The 19,994-nt window shown below is 61.7% G+C and overlaps 1 protein-coding gene across 5 annotated transcripts in view; it reads right to left on the bottom strand.

Annotated features, from left to right (window-relative positions):
- DIP2C (disco interacting protein 2 homolog C) overlaps positions 1-19,994 on the bottom strand; it is a 251,485-nt gene that overhangs the window by 63,172 nt on the left and 168,319 nt on the right. For all 5 annotated transcript variants that reach the window (XR_012031074.1, XM_072825987.1, XM_072825983.1 and 2 more), the window contains 12 exons: positions 19,828-19,930; positions 19,061-19,125; positions 17,834-17,927; positions 17,620-17,739; positions 16,428-16,542; positions 8,716-8,855; positions 8,286-8,422; positions 7,010-7,218; positions 5,766-5,880; positions 5,121-5,322; positions 3,269-3,378; positions 2,115-2,195 (listed from right to left, as the gene is read on the bottom strand). Coding sequence is in view for 4 of the 5 variants with exons in the window: in XM_072825987.1 (XP_072682088.1) it covers positions 2,115-2,195; positions 3,269-3,378; positions 5,121-5,322; positions 5,766-5,880; positions 7,010-7,218; positions 8,286-8,422; positions 8,716-8,855; positions 16,428-16,542; positions 17,620-17,739; positions 17,834-17,927; positions 19,061-19,125; positions 19,828-19,930 (1,491 nt within the window). In the remaining variant the exon portion in view is untranslated. The remainder of the gene's footprint in view (positions 1-2,114; positions 2,196-3,268; positions 3,379-5,120; positions 5,323-5,765; positions 5,881-7,009; positions 7,219-8,285; positions 8,423-8,715; positions 8,856-16,427; positions 16,543-17,619; positions 17,740-17,833; positions 17,928-19,060; positions 19,126-19,827; positions 19,931-19,994) is intronic.

Below are 19,994 nucleotides of genomic sequence, written 5' to 3'. Positions count from 1 at the left end.
CTGACCTCCCCTCACGGACGTTTTGGGGGGAATCACGATGGAAGGGAGTGCGGGGTGGCTGCCACCCAACCCCTGGCCCACGTCAACAAGGCTGTGAACTGTGCATCACTTTGAAGTTTTATATTGAACTAAGCAGTGAGTGAAAAAATACGAGAAATTAAGAAAAAAACAAGTTGAATTTAGAGTTTAAAATTCTAAGGAAGTTGCTGGAACTTAAAAGAAAAAAAAGAAAAGTTTTGATAACACTTGGCTCGTCTTCCCGTTAAAAATAAGGAACAGTCTCCCGTATGCACAGCAGCCCCCGCAGCCCGCAGCCCCTGTAAAGCCAACTCTCTCGGCACGACGGCGCTACCGCGGAGAGCGCACACGCACGCGGCCTGCTGGCACAGACGGGAAGCTGCTCTCGCAGGAACCTTGTCACGTCCCCAACACACAAGCCACAGAAGGCGCCATGCAGGACGGGGACGCAGGGACATGCGCTGGCCCCTCGCGGCAGGGACTCCACGTTGGACACAGGTGAGACTTTTCAGCGTGAGCTCCGCCGGCTTCTGTCCACATGCATGTGGCTCGGTGCTGAGCTCGAGGGCACAGGAAGCGGGACCCACACACGGGGACCCTGACCTGCAGCCCGGCTGAGCACTGGCTGCTCGCCGGCCCCCACGACCCGCACCTCCTCCCCGCTGCCCCGGGTGCACCCGTCAGGGCTCTGACCTCTGCCTCGCCCCATCCGACCTTCTACTGTTTCTAACAAGGTCGTTCCTGGGGACTTGCTTTCCCCAGCGATCCAGTACGTCACTGCGGCAGGCGACCATGGCCGCGGGATCCGGGGTGGGAGTGCACACGGCCCAGGCTGGCTCCCGAGGACCCTGGGTGACCACCTGAGGGCTGTGGTCTCCCGTGGGCACTGCCCAGGCCGGGCGTGGTTACAGCGGCTCGGGCTTTGCCCCCTGTGGGGACGGGTCCCCCATGAACACGCCCGCAGTGTCTGGGGGTGCGTGTGGGTGGCCAGGGTGGTCTCCAACTGCAGGGGCTGCAGGGCGAGCGGATGAGGGGCCACGCTGGGCAGGGTGGAGGAGGCCTTGGGCACCCGCCTCTGGCTCTCTCTAGGCTTAAATTTCCACACGACACCACTGCAGCACCTGCGCAGCGACACCAAGGGCCAGGACGGCAGCTAACGGGGTCTGAGACATCCCTCCAGAGGGCAAGGACACCCATGCCCGGCTCATCACTCTGGAGGGCCGCTGAGGCACCAGGGGGCCAGGCAGTCAGCGGGACACAGCTGACGACCGCTGGCCGGGCAGCGGGTTAGGGAAGCGAGGAACGCCGAGGGAGCTCAGGGAGGATGCAGGGGAAGAGCAGGGCGGCATGTTTGAGGGGCCAGGATGCAATGCCTGTGAGCGCCATGCAGCCGGGAGCACAGGCAAGTCACGGCCCGGGCTCAGGACCACGTCCCAAGACTCTTCCAGGGGATGCCTGGAACAGCAACTGGGCACAGGCGACCCATGGGGGGCACAGAGCACCCACGGCAGCCCGAGGCCATGACGGCACCTGTGGGAAGGACCAGGTGTGGTTTCCAGGAGCCGTGTCACCTGGGAACTGGTGTGACGACCAGGGGAGACTCAAAGTGGCTGGCGCGGCCCTGGTCCCTGCTCGGAATGGCAGCAGGGCCTCGGACGCTCTGGAACCTACGGAGGAGACCTGCGTCTGCGCTCCGTGCCTTGGCTTTACTTCCACAGCAACAGGAAAGCCCAGTGTATGGAAACGTTGGTGTTTGCTAGTCCGCACCAGCCCGTCTGAGGTCTTGTCCTCAAGCCCACGCGGATGCCACCAGTGAGCTCGCTTCTTCAACCCAAGTGTCAACACGAACCTTTGTGACACGTGGAAAACGATTTTCATTCTAACGGGTGAACGTCTAACGAACGCCTGACCTCTCACAAAAAACTAGTAAGAGACAAAAATACCTCATAAACCTCGTCTGTTCCCTTTTTTAGAGAAAATAGTACCAAACAACTAAAATTATGTGAAACAGCCACAGACAACAAAGAGGATGTCTAGTAAGACGGAGGGGGAGGGGGAGCTGCCCGCAAGCGGCCGGGACGCGCGCTCAGCCTCACCCGGCAGTTGAGCAGCGTGTAGAGGACGTGGTCGGGGGTGGTCTGCGCCCTCCACTGCAGGACCTCCGACAGGAACAGGAACTGCAAGAAAGCACAGCCGTTAGGTTCAAGCCCCCACGCGCCCCATGCTGGAGCCGCGGCGCCTCCGTGCTGCTGGCGGGCCAGGACAGGGCGCCCCCTCGCGGAGGACGGGGACATCCCGGTGGGCAGATGGAAGGGGAAGCCAGCTGGGAGGTGCGCCCTGGGGGACTTGGACGCGCCCGTCAGGGAGGGGGCTGCGCCGGCTCAGGGAGGGTCCCACCCCCCGCGTCCCCGACGGGCTCGCAGCAGATGCTGAGGTCTATGCGCGGGCACCGCGGGCACGTCTGGCCTGCTGTTCGATGGGCCCTCTCCCGCTGGCCGTGTGCAGCACGGTCGTTCCCTGCGGTCACCCAACGGCCCTGCCGACCACACGGATGACACGCGTCCCACGCACTTGGTCTGGGTGAATGCCCCCCTGTGGGGTCTGCTCACGGGGAACACCCGGGAACGCCCCTAACCTACTTCACTAACAGAAACCTGCTCTGTGGTGGGAACGCGGGGACCAGTGCTCTCAACGTACGCCCCTCTGGTCTCCACGACCATGCCCTGTGGCCGGCCTCATCACCGTTCCCAGCAGCTCACACAGCCCGAGTGCCCGGGACAGGGGCTCGCACGACACAGAGCGAGTGATGGGCGTGGGGGTGCAGCCCCGGGCTCCCCCCCTGAGGATGCACACCAGGGACGCCTGGTCCCCAACCAGGGCTGTGACTTTGTGTTTTCTGTGTTCTGACAATTACAAGACGGAGGCCTTGCAATCAGGTGGCGGTGAGGCCGCCTGCGAATTACATCAGGGTGGCAGATAAAGAGAAACAGGTGCCGGGACGCCAGGACAGGACGGGCACCCCCAGACCCAGCCCCAACCGTGCGGCCGTGCCTGCTGCCTCTGCCAGGCCCCTGGGCAGCGTTCCACCACACGGTGCCCCGACAGACACGGGGTCCCTGTGATGTCACAGGGCTGCGGCCGCTGGACCGGGAGGGCAGGATGCAGGGCAGTGGTCCCCTTGGGGCGGGCCGTGGGTGAGGTCGCAGCCTGTGGGCATGGGCCTCGGGGAGGCGCCTGGCCTGGCGCTCACCTTGCGGGCCTGGTCGTTGTCTTCTATCTGGCCCAGGTCTCGGCCGCTCGCCTGCGCGATCCTCTTCCCGGACACCAGGTTCCCCACCATCACGGAGGCAGGGCCGATCTCTGGAAGGAACGTAAGCAAACGGTGAAGTTAGGCAGGACCCCACCCGGTGCGCTAGTGGGGGCTCCCTGGGACGGGCCAGGCGCTGAGAAAACCCTCGCAGGACAGAGAACGACGGTGACTCGAGGTCTGGGTCACAGATTGGGAACAGCGCTCCTGCCAAGTGCACCTGGGGCCCCGAGCCCGTGTCCGTGACTCTGCGGTGGGTGGGACGCGGAGGCCCATCACCCCAGCGGCCGGGAGAAACCATGCAGGACACAGACGCGCCTTGCTGCCCAGGCTCCCAGGTCACGTGGGCGGCGCCGTCCACAGCGACTGCTCTTCAGCGCGTGACCACGGACACAAGGTGGTGACAGGGGAGCGTGTGGCCGGCACAGACACGGACCCAGCGCTCTGGGCTCCCCGCTAGGCCCATGCGGCAGAGCACGAGGCCAGGAGGCACCCATCCCGTCACAGCTGCTCTGGCCCCAGCATCATGGACTCAACGATCAGTGCTCTCCTCACGGGACAAAGGCACGTACGACCTGCTCTCTCAGCTCTCCCCTCTTCCAATGCCAGACGCGACTTTCCATAAGAACTTTCAACATCCCCAACTACGAGAAACCCCAGGCACCCCCCAGGTTTCTCAGGACACCACGATGCACTGTTTTCATCACACGCGTACACGTGTTCCCAGGGCAGGACTAGTCGTCCCGGGAGACTGTGCCATAGCCTGAGCGTGGGTGGGAGACGGAGACTGAGGCGGGGAGGCCGCTCACAGGGGCAGCAGGACGAGCCAGCACGCCAGCCGCGTGTGCTTAGGCCTTGGATTGTGAAACACACGCGTGATGTCGCTGCCCAGTAAGATTTTTGTTAAACCTTCGCCAAAGGCGAACCTACAGGATCCAGAGTCGGGGCGACTGTCGCACTGTCGTCGTGCACAAAGAGTTATCAGCCGCTCACAAAGTCCTAGACTGGGCGAAGGGGTGCAGGCCCCCAGGCACCGTGGCCACAGCATGCCCAGGGAAGATGGGCACACGTGTGAGCCACTGCTCTGTCCCCAGGGCTGATGAGACGAGTCCATGTACAACACGCAGAAGCTGGCTGCATGGCTGGGAGCCCACCCCCTGCCACCCCCACTGTCACTGGGTCCCCTGCGTCCCGGGCCCTGTGACCTCTGGCCAGTGTGGGCAGGACTACTGCATCCTCACCGTCCAGTCTCCTGATAAATCCCTTTTGTGCTAACGGCGCGCAGCCCCAGGGAGCATGGTCTGTCGGCTGGCAGGAGGGCACAGCCGTGGTAACGACACATCCCCAACCACAAGGCGTGGGGCACGCATTCACCCTTGCACCAGCGTCACGGATAAATTCAGGGGGTTCCTCACACGTTCTGAGTGGCCTTCCTGTACACTGGCCACTTCCACACCTCAATGAGTCACAAGGAACAGCTGTCACTCTAATTTGTGCTCAAGTAAACTGAAGCCAAGTTCTGTGCCTGGTAAGAGGCCACCTGGCCAGGGCAGGCCTCAGCTCTCCCACCCGGGAGCTGGGGGCTCCTTCCCTACGTTCCCCACCGGCCAGGCCCCCTGCACACTGTGCTGGGGCAGCAGCCCTCGCATCACACACTCAGGTGGGCAGTGCGTGGCCCGGGAATGTGCACACCAGGGAAGGAGGGCTGAGCACCGCCGACAGCACAGCACCTGGTCAGCACCGGGTTCCCGAGGCCCCTCAGACCCCGCACCCCCTGCCTGCCCGTGACATGTACCTGGTTGCTTCTGTCGAGGTTTAGGCAGGTTTGTGACACAGGTATGGGGACACATTAGGACGTTGCAGGGGTGCAAGGAGCCCTCCAGGAAGAGCTGCTTTGTTTCCGACAAGTGGATCCCACCGAGTGGAGTTTTGGGGAGGGTGTTCGCCGGGACCAAAGCCAGGCAGTAAACCCCGACTTGATGTATGCTGTCAATCGCCTGCAAGGTCAGGGGGGAGGGAACCACGTTAGGGCAGGTGTTGCCCACCAGCGTCAGGCAAACACACAGACTGTGCCAGGCACTGCCCGTCACACGCAGGAGCACATTATAGGAGCACGAGCTGCAGGAGCGGGGTGAAGACACAAGACAACGGACATCCCCTCAAACCCAGCAAACTGACTAATCCCATGTGGCATTTGTGGACTTCTGTGCACACCGAGAAAGGAAAGACTCAGAGGTCAGAAAGAGTGCCCATCACTTGTCTCATCCTCAAGTGAATGGTGGCAGCCACCAACCTCTGATCCCAAACCGCAGTCTGCTTAGTTATTTCCCAGAAACACACACAGAAGCTTCCGAGGCAATGCTACTTCTGGTCCAGGAGCCCAGGTGGCGAGGGCAGCGGGCACCAAGGCAGAGAGGGGCCCTGGCCTGGGAAGAGCTACCTGAAGCACCCTGCTCATCCACTGGAAGCTGTCCTCCTCCGTGGAGTCCGGCCGCTGCTCGGCCACGATCACTATCCTCTCGTCGTGCAGGACGGTCACCGAGAACACGGCTATCCTGTGGGGACAGGAGGGAATGCACACGGTGAGCACAAGCGGGAGATGCTTGGCAGTGAGGAGCCGGGACCGCCGCGAGGAGAAGCCAGCCTTTCCCGCTGAGGCTGCCTGCTGCTCCGCCCGGCAGGGCCACAGCTCTCGGGGCAGGAGGGGCAGCTGCACCGTGACCGTTCTCTCGGCCAGCGCGGGCGGCATCGTGGGACAGGACCCCAGGGTGCCCTCCTCGTGCAGAGGCAGCACCTTCCCAGTGACTTGCAAGTGCCTATGGCTTCTGTGCCCGATGGCCTGACAAGTAGAGGCTCTAGAGCAATCTGAGACTTCCTTCAGGTCAGAAAACCCAGGAGCGGCATCACTGGCATCCACCGTGCAGCCCCGCGGCCAGGTGTTTACGTGGGGGCAAAACCCAGGGCTCTGTCTTCCCACCTGCTTCTCACTCTGCTGTTACCTTTTGGTCTTTTGAAACGATCTACGCCAAAATGAGTGTTTAGGTCTTTTATATATTTACTTTAAAAGTAAGTTCTTAAAAAAGACTTTATTTATTCATAAAAGACACACACAGAGAGAGGCAGAGACACGGGGAGGAAGCAGCAGGCTCCCTGCAGGGATCCCGATGTGGGACTCGATCCCAGGACCCCGTGGTCACGCCCTGAGCCGGACGCACTCAACCACTGAGCCACCCAAATGTTCTTACAGGTAAGTTCTTCAAATAAACATTTTTATTTAACTAAAAAAAAAGTTGATTAAAAAGATTGTGTGCAGCTCAGGATGTTCTTTTTTTAAGATTTTATTTATTCACGAGACACGGAGAGAGGGAAAGGAAGAGGGAGAGGAAGGGGGAGGGGGAGAGAGAGAGAGAGAGAGGGGCAGAGACACAGGCTGAAAAAGCAGGCTACATGCAGGGAGCACAATGCGGGACTCAATCCCGGGACCCCGGGGTCACAGCCTGGGCTGAAGGTGGCGCTAAACCTCTGAGTCACCCGGGCTGCCCATGACGTTTCTATAAAACTACACATTCAGAACAAACGGAATACCTAGTCAGGGGGTCCCATCCGCTGAAGGAATCTGCAATTTCCTATAAAAACCACCACAAGTAGACAATCAGGCACTGGATTCACAGAGCGCTCACCCACCTGCCCCTGTAGACGAATTTCATGGGCTCCACGGCCAGTGCTGTGGCGACGATGTCATCAGCGTTGTGTCTGCGCCCGCTGACCACCATGAGCCCGTCCATCTTCCCCACCACAAAGACGAGCCCCCCGGGGCCGATGAAGCCCAGCAGGCCTGTCCTCACGAAGGGGTACTCGCTGACGGGGGCGCCTGAGCTGGTCACGGGAAACACCTATGGACACATGCGCTGTGAGTGCCGGGCCCCTGGGGCTCACCGGGCCCACGTCCGCGGCACGGCCGCTGCCCCCCGCCTCTGCCGTCCACATGCGGGCTGCCCACAGGCTTCCTCCCCTGGCTCTGAACCTAAGTGACGTCAGAGAGCATTATGAAGAGGTAACGAATGCTAATCCGTCCTTCCGTGCTGAATCCACGGCATGAAAGTGATAAACCAAAAACATGAGTTAGCTGTAAAATGATCTGTTCGTCACTGTTTCCTCATCCGGACGGCACCAGAGGAACAAAGGGAGCAAGTCCTGGCGCCCCGAGACCCTGCAGGTGAGCACACGGAGAGGAGGTAGGCTTGCACAGACTCTGTCCGGCTGGGCTGCAAACTCGATCCACATTCAACAAAGGCACCTGCATGAGGCACCTCATCCCGACACGTTCTCAACTGCAGGAGACGAATCCCTCATGACCCACGTTTCTCGTGCTCGCTGTCATCAGACTGCGCTCTTCCCCAAGTTAGATACCTCGTGGTCAGGAGCTGTCACAGCTGGGAGCACAGTGTGCAGCCTGCAGTGTGCCGCTGACGTGCTGGCTCATGAGGCCGGAAGTGCATGTGCACACGCTGTGCATGGAGCACCTGCCACACGTGCGCAGGCCCAGGACGGGTGTGGGGACGCTGAGGATGAACACGTACCACACATGTGCACGCAAGCTCGTGCTGCAGAAATGCTCGCCTCACTTGGCGTCACGCTGGGCCTCGGCAGGCCCAAGCAGGGCCTCGGCCACGTGGGACAGGGTGCCCCCCCCCGCCTCCCCCTCCCCCCGCCCCCGGCAGCAGCTCTTGGTAAACGCGCCAAAGTGACAAGGGCAGGATTTAGACTGTTCATAAAAAAACTATTCCCGCACTTTTCAACACTGGCTACGAGGAAAGAAACTCTGAGAAGCCCAACGTGCTGACGATTACGGACAGCAGCACAGAGCTCAGGCGCTTCCGCTGGTGAACGTGCTGCGCGGAGCGGGAGCTCCGTGTTCCGCGACCCCGCGCTGCGCTCCGGGCTCAGCCCGCGGACCTACCTCGAACGTGTTCTTGGTCATGCCCGACAGCCCGTAATAGGACGTGCCCGTCGCGATGGCGCACACACACAGCTCCCCGATTTCGTCGGTTCTGCAGAGCTGAGGGATGCCGTCCGGCTTCACCGAACACATGATGGCTGCAGGCACGAAGCACGGGCGGGTCACGGGGGAGGGCGGCGGAGCCCGGCGGAGAGCACCAGAGCACCGAGCCGCCTGCACCTGGGCCGGGCATGCGCACACGAGCGCGCCGCGCCGCTCTCTCCCGCCGAGGCCTGGGGCTGCTGGGGGGCGGGGGGGGCGGCCCGACCCTGACGGGGAGGCCCCACCGGGAGGCCCCGGGCGGCAGGGACCCCCTGAGGCTTCCGCAAGGCGCGCCAGCTGCGGCAGCGCCCCTCCCAACGCCCCCCGGCCCCGCGGCGCCCGCACTCACCGCCAGGCATCACGAGGCCGACGTCCTGCACCGTGAGGACGGACAGCTTCTCCTCCGAGTCCACCCGGATGACGCCGTAGGTCAGCCCGTGCATGGACAGGACGCCGCGGCCCGGGGGCTGGTTGCTGTCGTCGGTGGGCCTGAAAGGGCAGCTCCGCGTCAGCACGCAGGCCGCGCAGGTGCACGCAGGCCGCGCAGGTGCACGCAGGCGCACGCAGGCGCACGCAGGGGCACGCAGGTCCTCGTAGGCACACGCAGGGGCACGCAGGCCACGCAGGCGCCCCTGTACGCGCAGAGGCAGCGGCCGTGTGTGGAGCCCGCAGGCCACCCCCCTGCGAGCGGGGCTCCGGGGCCGGGCCTCCTCCGGCTGCAGGTCAGGGCGCTCTCCGGGCCTCGGGGTCTCCACAGCAGCCCCAGAACCCCCGGGGGCTGCAGGCCCCGCCCCGCCCCGCCCCGCCCCACGCGCCGGGCTGCAGACGGGACGCCGCTGGCCGCGCGAGGACGGCGCCGAAAACACGCGCGAGGGCGTGACCACCGGCGGGGGCGCCCACCGGCCGCCGGGCCCGCGAGCCCCCCACGGCGTCCCGCCTACGGCCAGGCCGCGCTCGTGCGGGTGCCAGGCGCCCGGGGCCCTCCCGCTCCCAGACGTAGAGGCGGCGCCCCCCGAGCCCCCCGACGCCCTCTGAGCACGGCGGAGACGTCCGGTTCCCGAAGCTGCCCGCGCTCTGAGCAGGTCCCGCCGCGGAGGGCGCCCTTTCCCCGCCGGCGCCGGCCGCACGGGAGCACCCCGCACCTTCGGCAGGCGCACCGGGCACGTGCTGCGGCGCGGAGCCCGACCCTCACGCCGCGCCGCCGGCGCCCCACGGCCGGACAGGTGCGGCTGAGGCGCCCGAGACGTGGGCACGCCCGTCACCCGCCGCGGACCCGCCCCCGGGGCTGAGGGGTTGCCGTGCCGTGTGACGGAGCCGCTGAGGAAGGAGAGGCCGGAGCGCTGGCCCGCGCCCACAGACCCCGAAGCGCCGGTGGGCGCTGTGCGGGGCTCGCTGGACACGCCCCACGGAGTCGTGGGTGCACGCGGGCATGAAGTGCCCGGGAAGGCTGTCGTCCTGCGAAGGCTGAAGCCGCAGGGCCGTGCATCTGCGAGAGCGGGGGGCTGCCTTCCAGCCTCTGACCAGAAGGTCCCCCTTCGCGGACGGAGGGTGTCCCTTCCTGGGCAGCGGCCCTGCTGCTCATGCCCGGCACCGTCGGCAGGGGCTGGAGTCTGTACAGGCGGACGTGACCTCCGGAGACCGGGAGCCGCAGAGGCGGTGCACTTGCTTCAACAGAAGTGACGTTTCTAGAGAACATTCTGGCAAAATGCAGGCTTCAGGAGAAATCTGGTCAAACCCGTCAGTGTGTGCACCTGCCTCCATGCGCAGTGTCACAGAGCCTCCCCAAAACACAGCCACACCCAGGCTGACGGCTCAGCGAAGTTCACGCTTGGTAACGGGAACACGAGAGTGAACAGCACACCTGTACGTGACGCGTCCTCCGTCTCTGGTAAGAGCCACGCACGCTTACTTAAGCGCAGCTGCTCTAGGAGCTCCCCGACGTCACACCGGACGGTTCCCCCGACGCAGTCTCACTACCCGCTGTGGTATGGAGCTTGCTTTTTGTTGTAAAACAGTTTAGAGACCATTGTTTTCAGCCAGAAAAGGGATCGCACCACACGAACGGCTCATAGGCTTTGTTTCCCGTCCCCCCAGCTACTCCGCCGCGTCGTGGGGCAGGCGCTCAGCAGGCCCGGGCGGGGAAGCGGCACCTGCTCCTGCTGCACTCCCCCGCACACGACCCAGAGCAGAACCCACCCCTGCCGTGCAACCCCAGGCACCGGCTCTGTGATGCTCCTACTTCCGTTAGGCCCGCTGAGCCCCCTCCAATGGTTTCACGCTTAGACGAGCTACGAAATGTTATCTGAATTTAAAGCTTCCAGATTAAAATCGCTGACAATGTATTTTATCTCGTATCCTAGAAATATCACAGATCTCCCGTCGACCTTTTTTGGGGCAGTCAGAACTGTTCTTGAAAACCCCACTTCGATTCACAGGCTTGTTGGCTATTTTCGCTCTGGGTCGCCGGCTGGCGAGCCTCTGTGCACATCTGTCAGCCTGACCCCACCTCTGGACAGGTGTCCTGGTGCACGGGCCCCTTCCTCAGGGTCTTCCCGGCTCTGTAGCTCCCAGGGCAACGCTTTCAACATGGAAAGTGATTCTGGTGGCAAAGGGGCATCTTTATTCTCTGGAATTGCTAGTTTAATTGCTGCTTTACATAATTATTACCCTTTCCCGCTGGAGCATCAAAGTATTTCAGTATCTTGCAGTTGAAAAGCCTACAGAATAGTTCACTTCCATCCACGTGACCACAACGTAGCTTTAAGAAGTGGGTTCTACCCTCTGTGGTCCAGACGTGGAAACAGACCCAGACGGCGATCCCAGAGACACAGAGACCAGAATATAACTTTGTTTTCATTTTTCAAGTTGCCTTTTTAAAATAATTCTACGGATGAGTTTGCAAATCATAAAATGCTATTTCTCCAATACTTTTAATTTTACAACTAATCCTAAAAGAAGTAGGAAACACAAAACACACGTGTGGATGATGGCCATTTCACAGAGGAATACGATTAAATACCGGGGTGAACACGGGCATGTACACGAAGCCAGGGCATTGGCTGCGGTCCCCAGCCAGAGTCCAACCACTGCTGGCTCCTGGGACCCCCTCTGCATCCTGTCTGTTTGGGGTACGATGCCTGAGGCTCCCATTGAAGACTCTGGGCCCCAAAACCTTCCAGAAAACGCGCTCTGGTGCTGCTGGCAGGTGTTCCGCAGCTCACAGTGCATGGACGTCAGGATGCCTACCAGGCCACGACGCCAACCCTGAGGCCCGGCTCCTCCGTGGCTCAGAGGGGAACCCCTGATGGATGCATGTTCTGGAAATGGCCAGAGTCCCACAGGTCAAAAGGGAACACGTTTCCGGTTTCCCCTTCACTGCTGACCAGACGCAGTTACTGAGTATCGTTTCCTAATTAAATGCACTAAACGTCAGGGGAGCAATCAGCTGCTCTGAGCTGGTACCAGAGATTTAATCTCTTTGTCACCAGGGCGCAGCAAGCTCTCCCGGGAAGGTCACTAATCCGGAGGGGGAAGGAGACCATCTGAACGAGGGGTAGTCGGGTCCCCTCGCAGGGGGAGGGCCTTTCTTTCCAACAAAATCAGGCGACCTCACCACCAAACGCTTGTTTCTTCTTAAACTATCCTATGAATGGAAGCAAAATCTGAGGGGCTGGCCTTTATAAGGACGCTGAGAGTGTCCCCCCGTCCTCCCCCTGGGACCATGGGAGGACAGAGCAGCCATCCTGGGCTCCACTCTGCGCGGCTGGAGTGGGACGGACGGGGCTCCTACTGTGTACATGTGGGAATTCCCCGAGTCTCCAGCGTGCTCGGGGATCAGACGACCCAGCATGAAGGTCAGTGCAGGGCTCGATCTATAAAAGCTTGAATTTGTCCCAGCCTCTGTGGACAGCCGTTCACACACAACACCGGGAACAGGCAGCTTTCCTTCTGCTCCCAGAGAGGAACATAAAAACACAAGTGTGTGGGGTTTCTGTCACATGTGCTTGAAAAACGGCCTAAATATTACCGGTCAGCGGAAGAAACAGGTCCTGAACGTGAGCACTCCCTCCTCTCCTGAGACTGAGCACCAGTCGTCACCCACGTGCATGTCCTCGCGAGCCCGACAGCGAAGCAACAGCCTCAGCAGGCTTCCTGAGCCTAGCAGTCACGTGGACGAGGACGGCAAGCGGACCTGGGATGGCACCCAGCCGGGGAACCAACGTGGACCAGCCACTGTGCGCAGAGGCTGACCTCGATCTGGACTCCGCCGTCATCCCTGATTCTGAGAACGCTGTGGCTGCACCTCATGTTCCCATCCCCTCCTGTCCCCGGATCTACCCACGGGCCTGGGTGAGGATGCCAAGTGCAGAGCTGCGGGGCTCCAAGATGTCCTAGGCAGCGGGGTCGGGGCCCTGGGAGGGTGTGAGGGCTCTGGCTCGGAGCCCCATGGGACGGGCCACGGGTGCTACACTTGCTCAGGTCTCTGACCCACCACGGCGTCCTCCATGGGAACTTAAACCCCACGCGCTGCTCCCCAAGTGCTGGCGGGAAGCAGGCCTCCCACCTGTACTCTGACGTCCTGAGCTGCCCTCTTTGCCCGTGTCGGTGCCTCACTGCAGGGACTGACCTTGGGGGACCCCATGGTTGTCCTTCCCGCTGCTGTGTCGCTGGACCAGGACATGACACCAAAGTCTAGGCTCAGAGCCGCACTAGGATCATGTAAAACGCAAACCAGCAGAGGAGCACACACGCCTCTTCTTGGGCCAAACCTGAGCTAGAAACCCACCTGCATGTGCATGGGAGCTGGTCTGGCGAGGTCACAGGTGGGCAGCTCTGGGTCTCACAGCGTCTGCCCCTGGGGGCACATGAGGTGGTCAGGGGGAAGTGTGCGGGTAGGACCCTCACTTCTCAGTTCACATACTTAGCTTTTTATTTCTTGATAAAATACACGTGAAGCCGGGACGGACAGAATAGCGACTCCACCAGTTTACCACGTGGCACGTGAGCAGGTGCTGAACGTGAAGCCCGCAGGACCCCAGTCAGGACGCCAGTGCAGGTGGGCGGGCAGAGCAGCACCTGGCCAGGCTGCACTCGCGGGGAGAACAGAAGAACCCGCAGGGAAGGGGACGGTCACCTGCCCCCTCCAGGTCCCAGCAGTGCAGACCTTTTTTACCAAAAGCTTCTGGAAACAGAATTTCCCCACTGAAACGTGCTCCCTGGCCACACTGTTTTCTAGAAATTATGAGCTTAGGAAGGGCTTCTCCGCTGTGGGGGACGCGGCTTCCAGGCAGCCCCTCAAGACGGACGGGGGAGGGGAGAGCACAGAGGACCTCTGAAGGGCAGAGGACCCAGAGACGCCATGGCACCCACCCTGGTTCAAGGTCCTCATGGGAGGCTGAGTCCTATCAGAGTCCACCACCTGGATTTGTGGCGGCCACGCGGTCCTGTGTGCAGGTGGCAACGGTCTTAATAATTGGACGTTATTCCCGATCAGTTGAGACAGTCCAGGGTGAGTCCCATCATAAAACCCACACGAGAAAGTGGCACAGCTACTTTCCACGATCACGGTGTGCACTCGCCACACAGGGACACAGCCACCCCCTGCGCAGGGTCCAGGGAACGTGACCACGGCCCTGCGGGGAGACCCCAGCAGGGAGCCACACGCCCTACAGCACGTACTTAGTCTTACGGTATATCCACGGCCCTTTCCCATCACTTTCCGTGGATTCCTGAGATCCACAGAATCGTGGGAGTAGCCAGCCCCCAGTTGCCGAGGCGACGCTTACGGACCACGGCCGCGCGACACACCTGGGAGGACCGCTGTCCCCAAACGGCGCCAGCAAAGTGAATGAGCCTCACTCCTGAGGATCAGGAAATGTGCAGTCAAACCTGTTTGGGGTCAGAAGGGCAGGTGGACGTGCAGAGCCACGCGCCACAAACCTCTTCCGTTTTAACCCGTGGAGCCACGGATGACAGTCAACAGAATACGGTGTTGAACTCAGGGAAACCATGAGAGTTTTCGAGGAGAGCACAGCAGGATTTGGTGGAGGCCAACCTCCGGGTTCACCTGGTGCTGCCTCAGCTCCACCTGTGACCACCGGCCCCACGCCCCGCCCACACCACGACCCCTCCAGCCTCACCATGGGGGATGGGGCCGGCCAGGAGCTTGGGCGTGCCCCCTGCCCCGTCCTGGCTCCTTGCTCTTGGGAAACAGCGGGTGAGACCTGGAAGGCGTGAGAGTGGCAGGCAGGTCTGCAAGGGGAAGCCGACTCTGTGCAAAGCAAGGCTGGCTGCCGGTCGCATGGCCCACCTGCCCTCCCACCTGCACGGGGCCTCACGGGATGGCGGGCGGGGGGGGGGGGGGGACCGGCGGCTCTGAAACCAGCGCTCCCAGCCCAGGTGATGGCGCCGACCCTGGTGTGTGCAGGGGGCTGTTTGGGGCGAGTGGCCGCTGACCGCAGGGCAGGTGCCCTGGAGGCCACTGAGCACACGCCCAGGAAATAAGGCTTAATATGCCTAGTTTTGAGAACAGATTTTTAATCTTCTTAAAAATTTTAACAATTATTCAACATTTTTAGAGAAGCAGTTTTAAAAGCCCTTTGCAGACTCCTTTCGCAGCTAACGTAACAGTGTGCCATCAGGTCTGGCCTGTCCATGCTGCTTACCCTCACATCCAGAGAACAGATTTCTAGGAGATGCACGGAAACACACCACCTTGCTACTAAGGACCGGGTTCCTACGCGTCTGAATCTCTCACTTCACGACTGATGTGTGGCAATAGTTCTACGTGACACGACGGCGCAACCTTAACACCACGGAGAGCAGGGACTCGCCCAGGACCCCGTGGTGGATGCTGGCCACGCCAGACCCAGGACTGTGCTCGGGCTCAAACTGGACCCGGTTTAATCCTGATCTCGGAAGGACACGCGCTCGCCCATCCGCTGGCACAGCCGTCAGCGCTCCAGCCGAGGCGGGACTGAAACGTCGGAAGGGTCTGCGGGGCGTCTCCTGCTGGAGCAACCGTGACACCTTTCAGAAAATGAAGGTTAGATTCCAGTTCATGTTGTCATATTTCCTCATCAATTAAAATTATGTCATATTTTAAATTTCTGGTTCAATCGAAATTAAAACTTGCTTTGGATACCGTAAAGGTTTTTATTTCTCAGCTCGTTAGGCAGTCTGGTTAGTTTTACATTAATAATCACCTAAGTCGTTGGACAGTATCTTATTTACAGTCTCCCAGTGGGTATTTTTGGGAAGCCCAACCTTTGGGTAACGAGGGCACCACTCAGGTGTGTTGTACGCGAACAGCCCCTCCTCCGTCCTTACAGTGCAGCACATTCCTGTGATGCACAACGAAACCTTATGAACAGCTGAACGCAAAGATACTGAGGAGTCAGATCCCGCGTTGGAAATATCCAGGCGATGCAAACAGTCCATTCCCACGTGATGAGGATGGCCAGTGGCGGGGGTCGGTCACACAGGCTTCCCTGCACCTCCCAGCCTGTGTGGGATCAGCTTTCTGCACCTGTAACTGCGGCGCCCGTGACAGGTGCGCTCGGTGCCAGGGCAGGTGGTCAGGAGGGCTGACTGGACCCCGGGCATGAGTCCTGCACCAACGCACCAGCCACAGCTCGAGCGCTCAGAAAGCCAGGACTTTTAGAAGTTTAGGGCACAGTGGCACATGGGGCAGAAACCGCACTTCCACAGGCACAGCTCACTGCAAACATTTCACTCCAACCATACGACATTCACCTGGTCCGCCCTCAAGGAACATCTGACCCGGACACGGGCACAGGGACGTGTGAGGGGCCTGCCAGGACAGGCCGATGCGGCCTGCGCACCTGCCCATAGGTCACTCACAGGGAGACAGGGCTTCTGACTCGAGAATCTGGGCCACCATTGACCCACTCCACTGTGTGCGAGGAAATGAAGCCAGCCCCCGACGACGACGACCTGGGTCTTGCCCTCCTCGCCCCCCACGGCCTGGGTCCTGCCCTCTCCCTCCCCTACGGCCCAGGTTCTGCCCTACCTGCCCCCCCCACGGGGGCCCAGCCGTACCTCCGGATGGCCACAGTGAGAGCCTCTGGAGAGCTGGCGCACGGGCAGATGACCTCCTGGCGCAGGCCTTTACTTTGGAAGACATTGAGGAACGCGTCACAAGACGAGATGGACCCTGGAGGTGAAAGGGGAGGGCGGTCGGCCAGCGGAAAGCACGGGATCGACGGAAGCTGCCCGCACCACGGACGCGCCAACTTCACCGGTACCGTTCAGGAGGACGTCGCCGTGAGAGCAGATCCTCACGGGCCCACAGAACTCCAGGATTTAAGAGTGTGACTTCCGTACTTCAAATGTCCCTGCACGTGCGCCTTTCCCAAGACCCATTCTACTGTTTTTGAGGTGGTGTTTGCAATGTGAGTGCATCAAAACGAAGGGAAGAAAACTGTCCCCGCATCAACCCGGCCAGTGAGATCAGGGGTCACCATGGGGCGCCCGCTGGCGAGACCACTTCCTAACACAGGTTAGCCCGGCCTGGTGCGGGGCGGGCGCTCAAACCAGCTGCTCTGGGGAAGGGACGAGTGACGTCTCTGACTACTACTAGATCCTCCGGTGGCGAGCCCTGGTTTGCGTGCCACATGTTCTCTGATAAATCGTGTGCAGCTTTCATTTACACACATGCAGGCAGCACCGTTTACGGGTGGCCAGAAGCCCACGGTCTTCCTCACTCGGCTTCTGGCTTGCTCCCTGGCAAAGCCAGCCGCGACCTGTTTCGACCCAGAGCAACGCTCCTCGAGGCAGCTTAGTGCCGTCCTAACCACTGCTACTTTGCTTTGCCTGGTGGTTTTCCCTATAGGATTTGATAATGAAATCCCATTAAAGTGACAAGTTACTTTCCTGGTTAATTTCGTGTAGACCACGAAATAGGAATAGCTACTACTTCCTGAGCACCGAGCACGCCAGGACACAGGGACCACCCCCACCGACTCCTGACATCTTGTGACTTAGCTACCCTTTCGCAGCTAACATAACAGGGATTAGAACCAGAAGCTTAGCGCTTTCTCTGGAACGAGGACTGGAGTCCAGGCCGGGGCCTGCGGGCTCTGAACTCCCCACTGCCCAGGGGTCAAACTGGAGGTCGTGAAGTCAGTCAGGGCAGCTCCCCAACCAAGGCAACGGCCAGAAAGAGAAAAGCTAAGCGCAGAAATGGGCCGTGGAGAGTGAGGCTCTCTCCACCCGCCCACTGGTCACTTACAGGGATTTGCACCATCGGCCACGATCAGCATCCGGAGGGAGGAGAGGTTGATGTCTCTCTGATCTCTGTGGGCGACGAGGGCCCAGTGCATGTCCCTGGACTTCACGCAAGCCACCTTTGCTGTGGGAAGAGCGGAGGGAAGGGCGTTAACGAGCACACTGCCGGCCATGGGAGGCTCAGGGAGCCGGGCACTCCAGGGACCCTGGAGACATACCTTTGTACTGGCAGACTTTCTGAATCCAGGACAGCGGGTTCACCTTCATGAGGGAGTACGGGATGCTGATCACGTGCATCATGTTCATGACGCTCTGGAAGCAACACACGGGGGTGACTGCCGACCTGCTGGCAGGACAAGGAACCCCCCCCACTGGGCGGGATGTGGGGACAGGACAAGCCCGGGCCCCGTCACACGTTCGCTCCACGCTGGAGACCAGAGGCACCATTTGCCATCCAAACACCAGAGAGGAGCATGTGTGTCTAGCAGGAGACAGGCCTGGCTCTAGGAGGTGGCAGCAAGAGACTCAGAAACCACAGGTCCAGAGCCAGTGACAGATAGGTGAGGCCGCCAAGACCCGTCACAGAGACCCTGCACCACATCGTCAGTGAGGAGCCCAACCAACAGTGGGGAAGGCAGCTGCCACAACCCCTGGGCAGGGAGGTGGACCGTGGGCTGGCTGCGCAGTCCTCACAGGGGATAGTCACTGGGTGACTGGGGAGACCCAGGTGCCCAGAGGCACAGAGCTGCAGACGGCAGCGCTCAGATCAGCAGCCCTGACCGTGTGAGCACGCACCTGGGGCTGTTTGCACTCCTACCACCTGCCAGCACCCAGGGCACAGTGGAGGCAGCTCTACCGGACCCCCAACCCTCATCTAGGCAATGCTCACAGGCCCTCGTCCTAAGGAATCCGGCCTCACTGAGAAACCACACCCCTGCTTTCTGCACCTATGAACCATCACGCACGTCAAAGCCCTAGAAGTTTCTACCTCTGGACACAGTTCCAGCTTAAGACGTTCACAAATGGGGCAGAGATCACCAACACTCATGACGTGCACAGCAAGCACACAAGCAGTCATGGTCTCAGGGCTGCAGGCACCTTACACAGCAAGGCTGTCTCCATCGCCCACCCGCAGCTCCAAACCGCCCTCCCGCATGGACAGCCCTCGCAAGGATGAGACCCAGCTTCTCCACCTGGGACCTGGGAGGGGTCCGGGTGCTTGCTTGGGCGGGGGGGGGGGGCAGTGGAGACAGGGCATGGGAGGGGTCCGGGTGCTCACTCCTACAGAGCGGGGAGGATGGGGCATAAGAGGGGTCGGGTGCTCACTCCGGAGAGGCAGGGAGGACGGGCATGGGCTGTCGCCCCTGCATGATGGCTCTTCCCCCCCCTCACCCCTGTGGAGGTGGCTCCCCCTGCACGCCCACCGGCCGCCCGGTGGCCCTTACCGTCAGGATCCCGTGCCACAGCCCCACGTCCTTCTTGAAGTCCAGCACGTTCACGATGGTTTCCGCTGTGCGAAGGGAAACAGGACGTTTACCGTGGGAGACCAGGGGCAAGGGCGATGGGCCGACCGGGCGGACACCCTGCCGCCTGCCCGGAGGAAGCTGCCTGCGCTCGGCCCCCCTTCCATCTGTGATGCTCCCGGACTCGGCCCGAAGGCAGGTGGGCGTCAGCAGAGCCGCGGAGTCCGCGGGGACCGAGCGGGGCTGGCGGGTCCGGGGCGCAACTCACGGGGCAGACAAGCCGCCGAAGACACGGGGGAGGGTCCGGGTTCCGGGTCAGCGGAGCCCTGGCGGGGGGTGCGGGGATGCGGGTCCTCCGGGCGGACATCCGTGGCCCCTACCCCGTAGGAGGCCCGGCCCGGGGAAGAACGTGTCCGCGCGGGCCGGGAGCTTGCGCCAACCCCACGGCCGGTCCCGGCGGAGCTGGGAGGGGACGGCTGCCCGGTGGGGGGGGCAGAGCCTGACCGTGTGCCCGCGTGGTGACACTGGGCGACGGGGCCTCCGCGGGGGACGGGGTCGACTGAGGCCCCCGCGCGGGCCGGACCGCCACGGCCGCAGGCACCCGAGGCCAGGAGCCTCGAGCTCAGGCCCCTGCCCCGAGGCCCGCCAGGCGGCCCCGGGCGCTCGAACCGACGCTGCCCCTCCGGGCTGGGCATCCCGGCTGGCCCCGCCCCGGCTGGCCCCGCCCCGGCTGGCCCCGCCGCCCCTACCTTCCGTGTAGCCGCACGCCTGCGTGAGGGCCTGGCAGTGGGTCAGCAGCGCGATCCTGGTCACGGTGACGCCGAGCACGCTTCCGTCCTTGCACGTCTTGTACTGCGACGAGAGGACGCCGTGCAGACGGGGTTCGCAGGGGCCTGGCCCGCCCGCACCCCGCAGC

This window comes from Canis lupus, chromosome 5 (genome assembly GCF_048164855.1).
Source record: "Canis lupus baileyi chromosome 5, mCanLup2.hap1, whole genome shotgun sequence".
NCBI classification, from domain to species: domain Eukaryota; kingdom Metazoa; phylum Chordata; class Mammalia; order Carnivora; family Canidae; genus Canis; species Canis lupus.
Note: the sequence above shows the minus strand (reverse complement) of the source record. Positions and strands in the feature narration are given on the sequence as shown.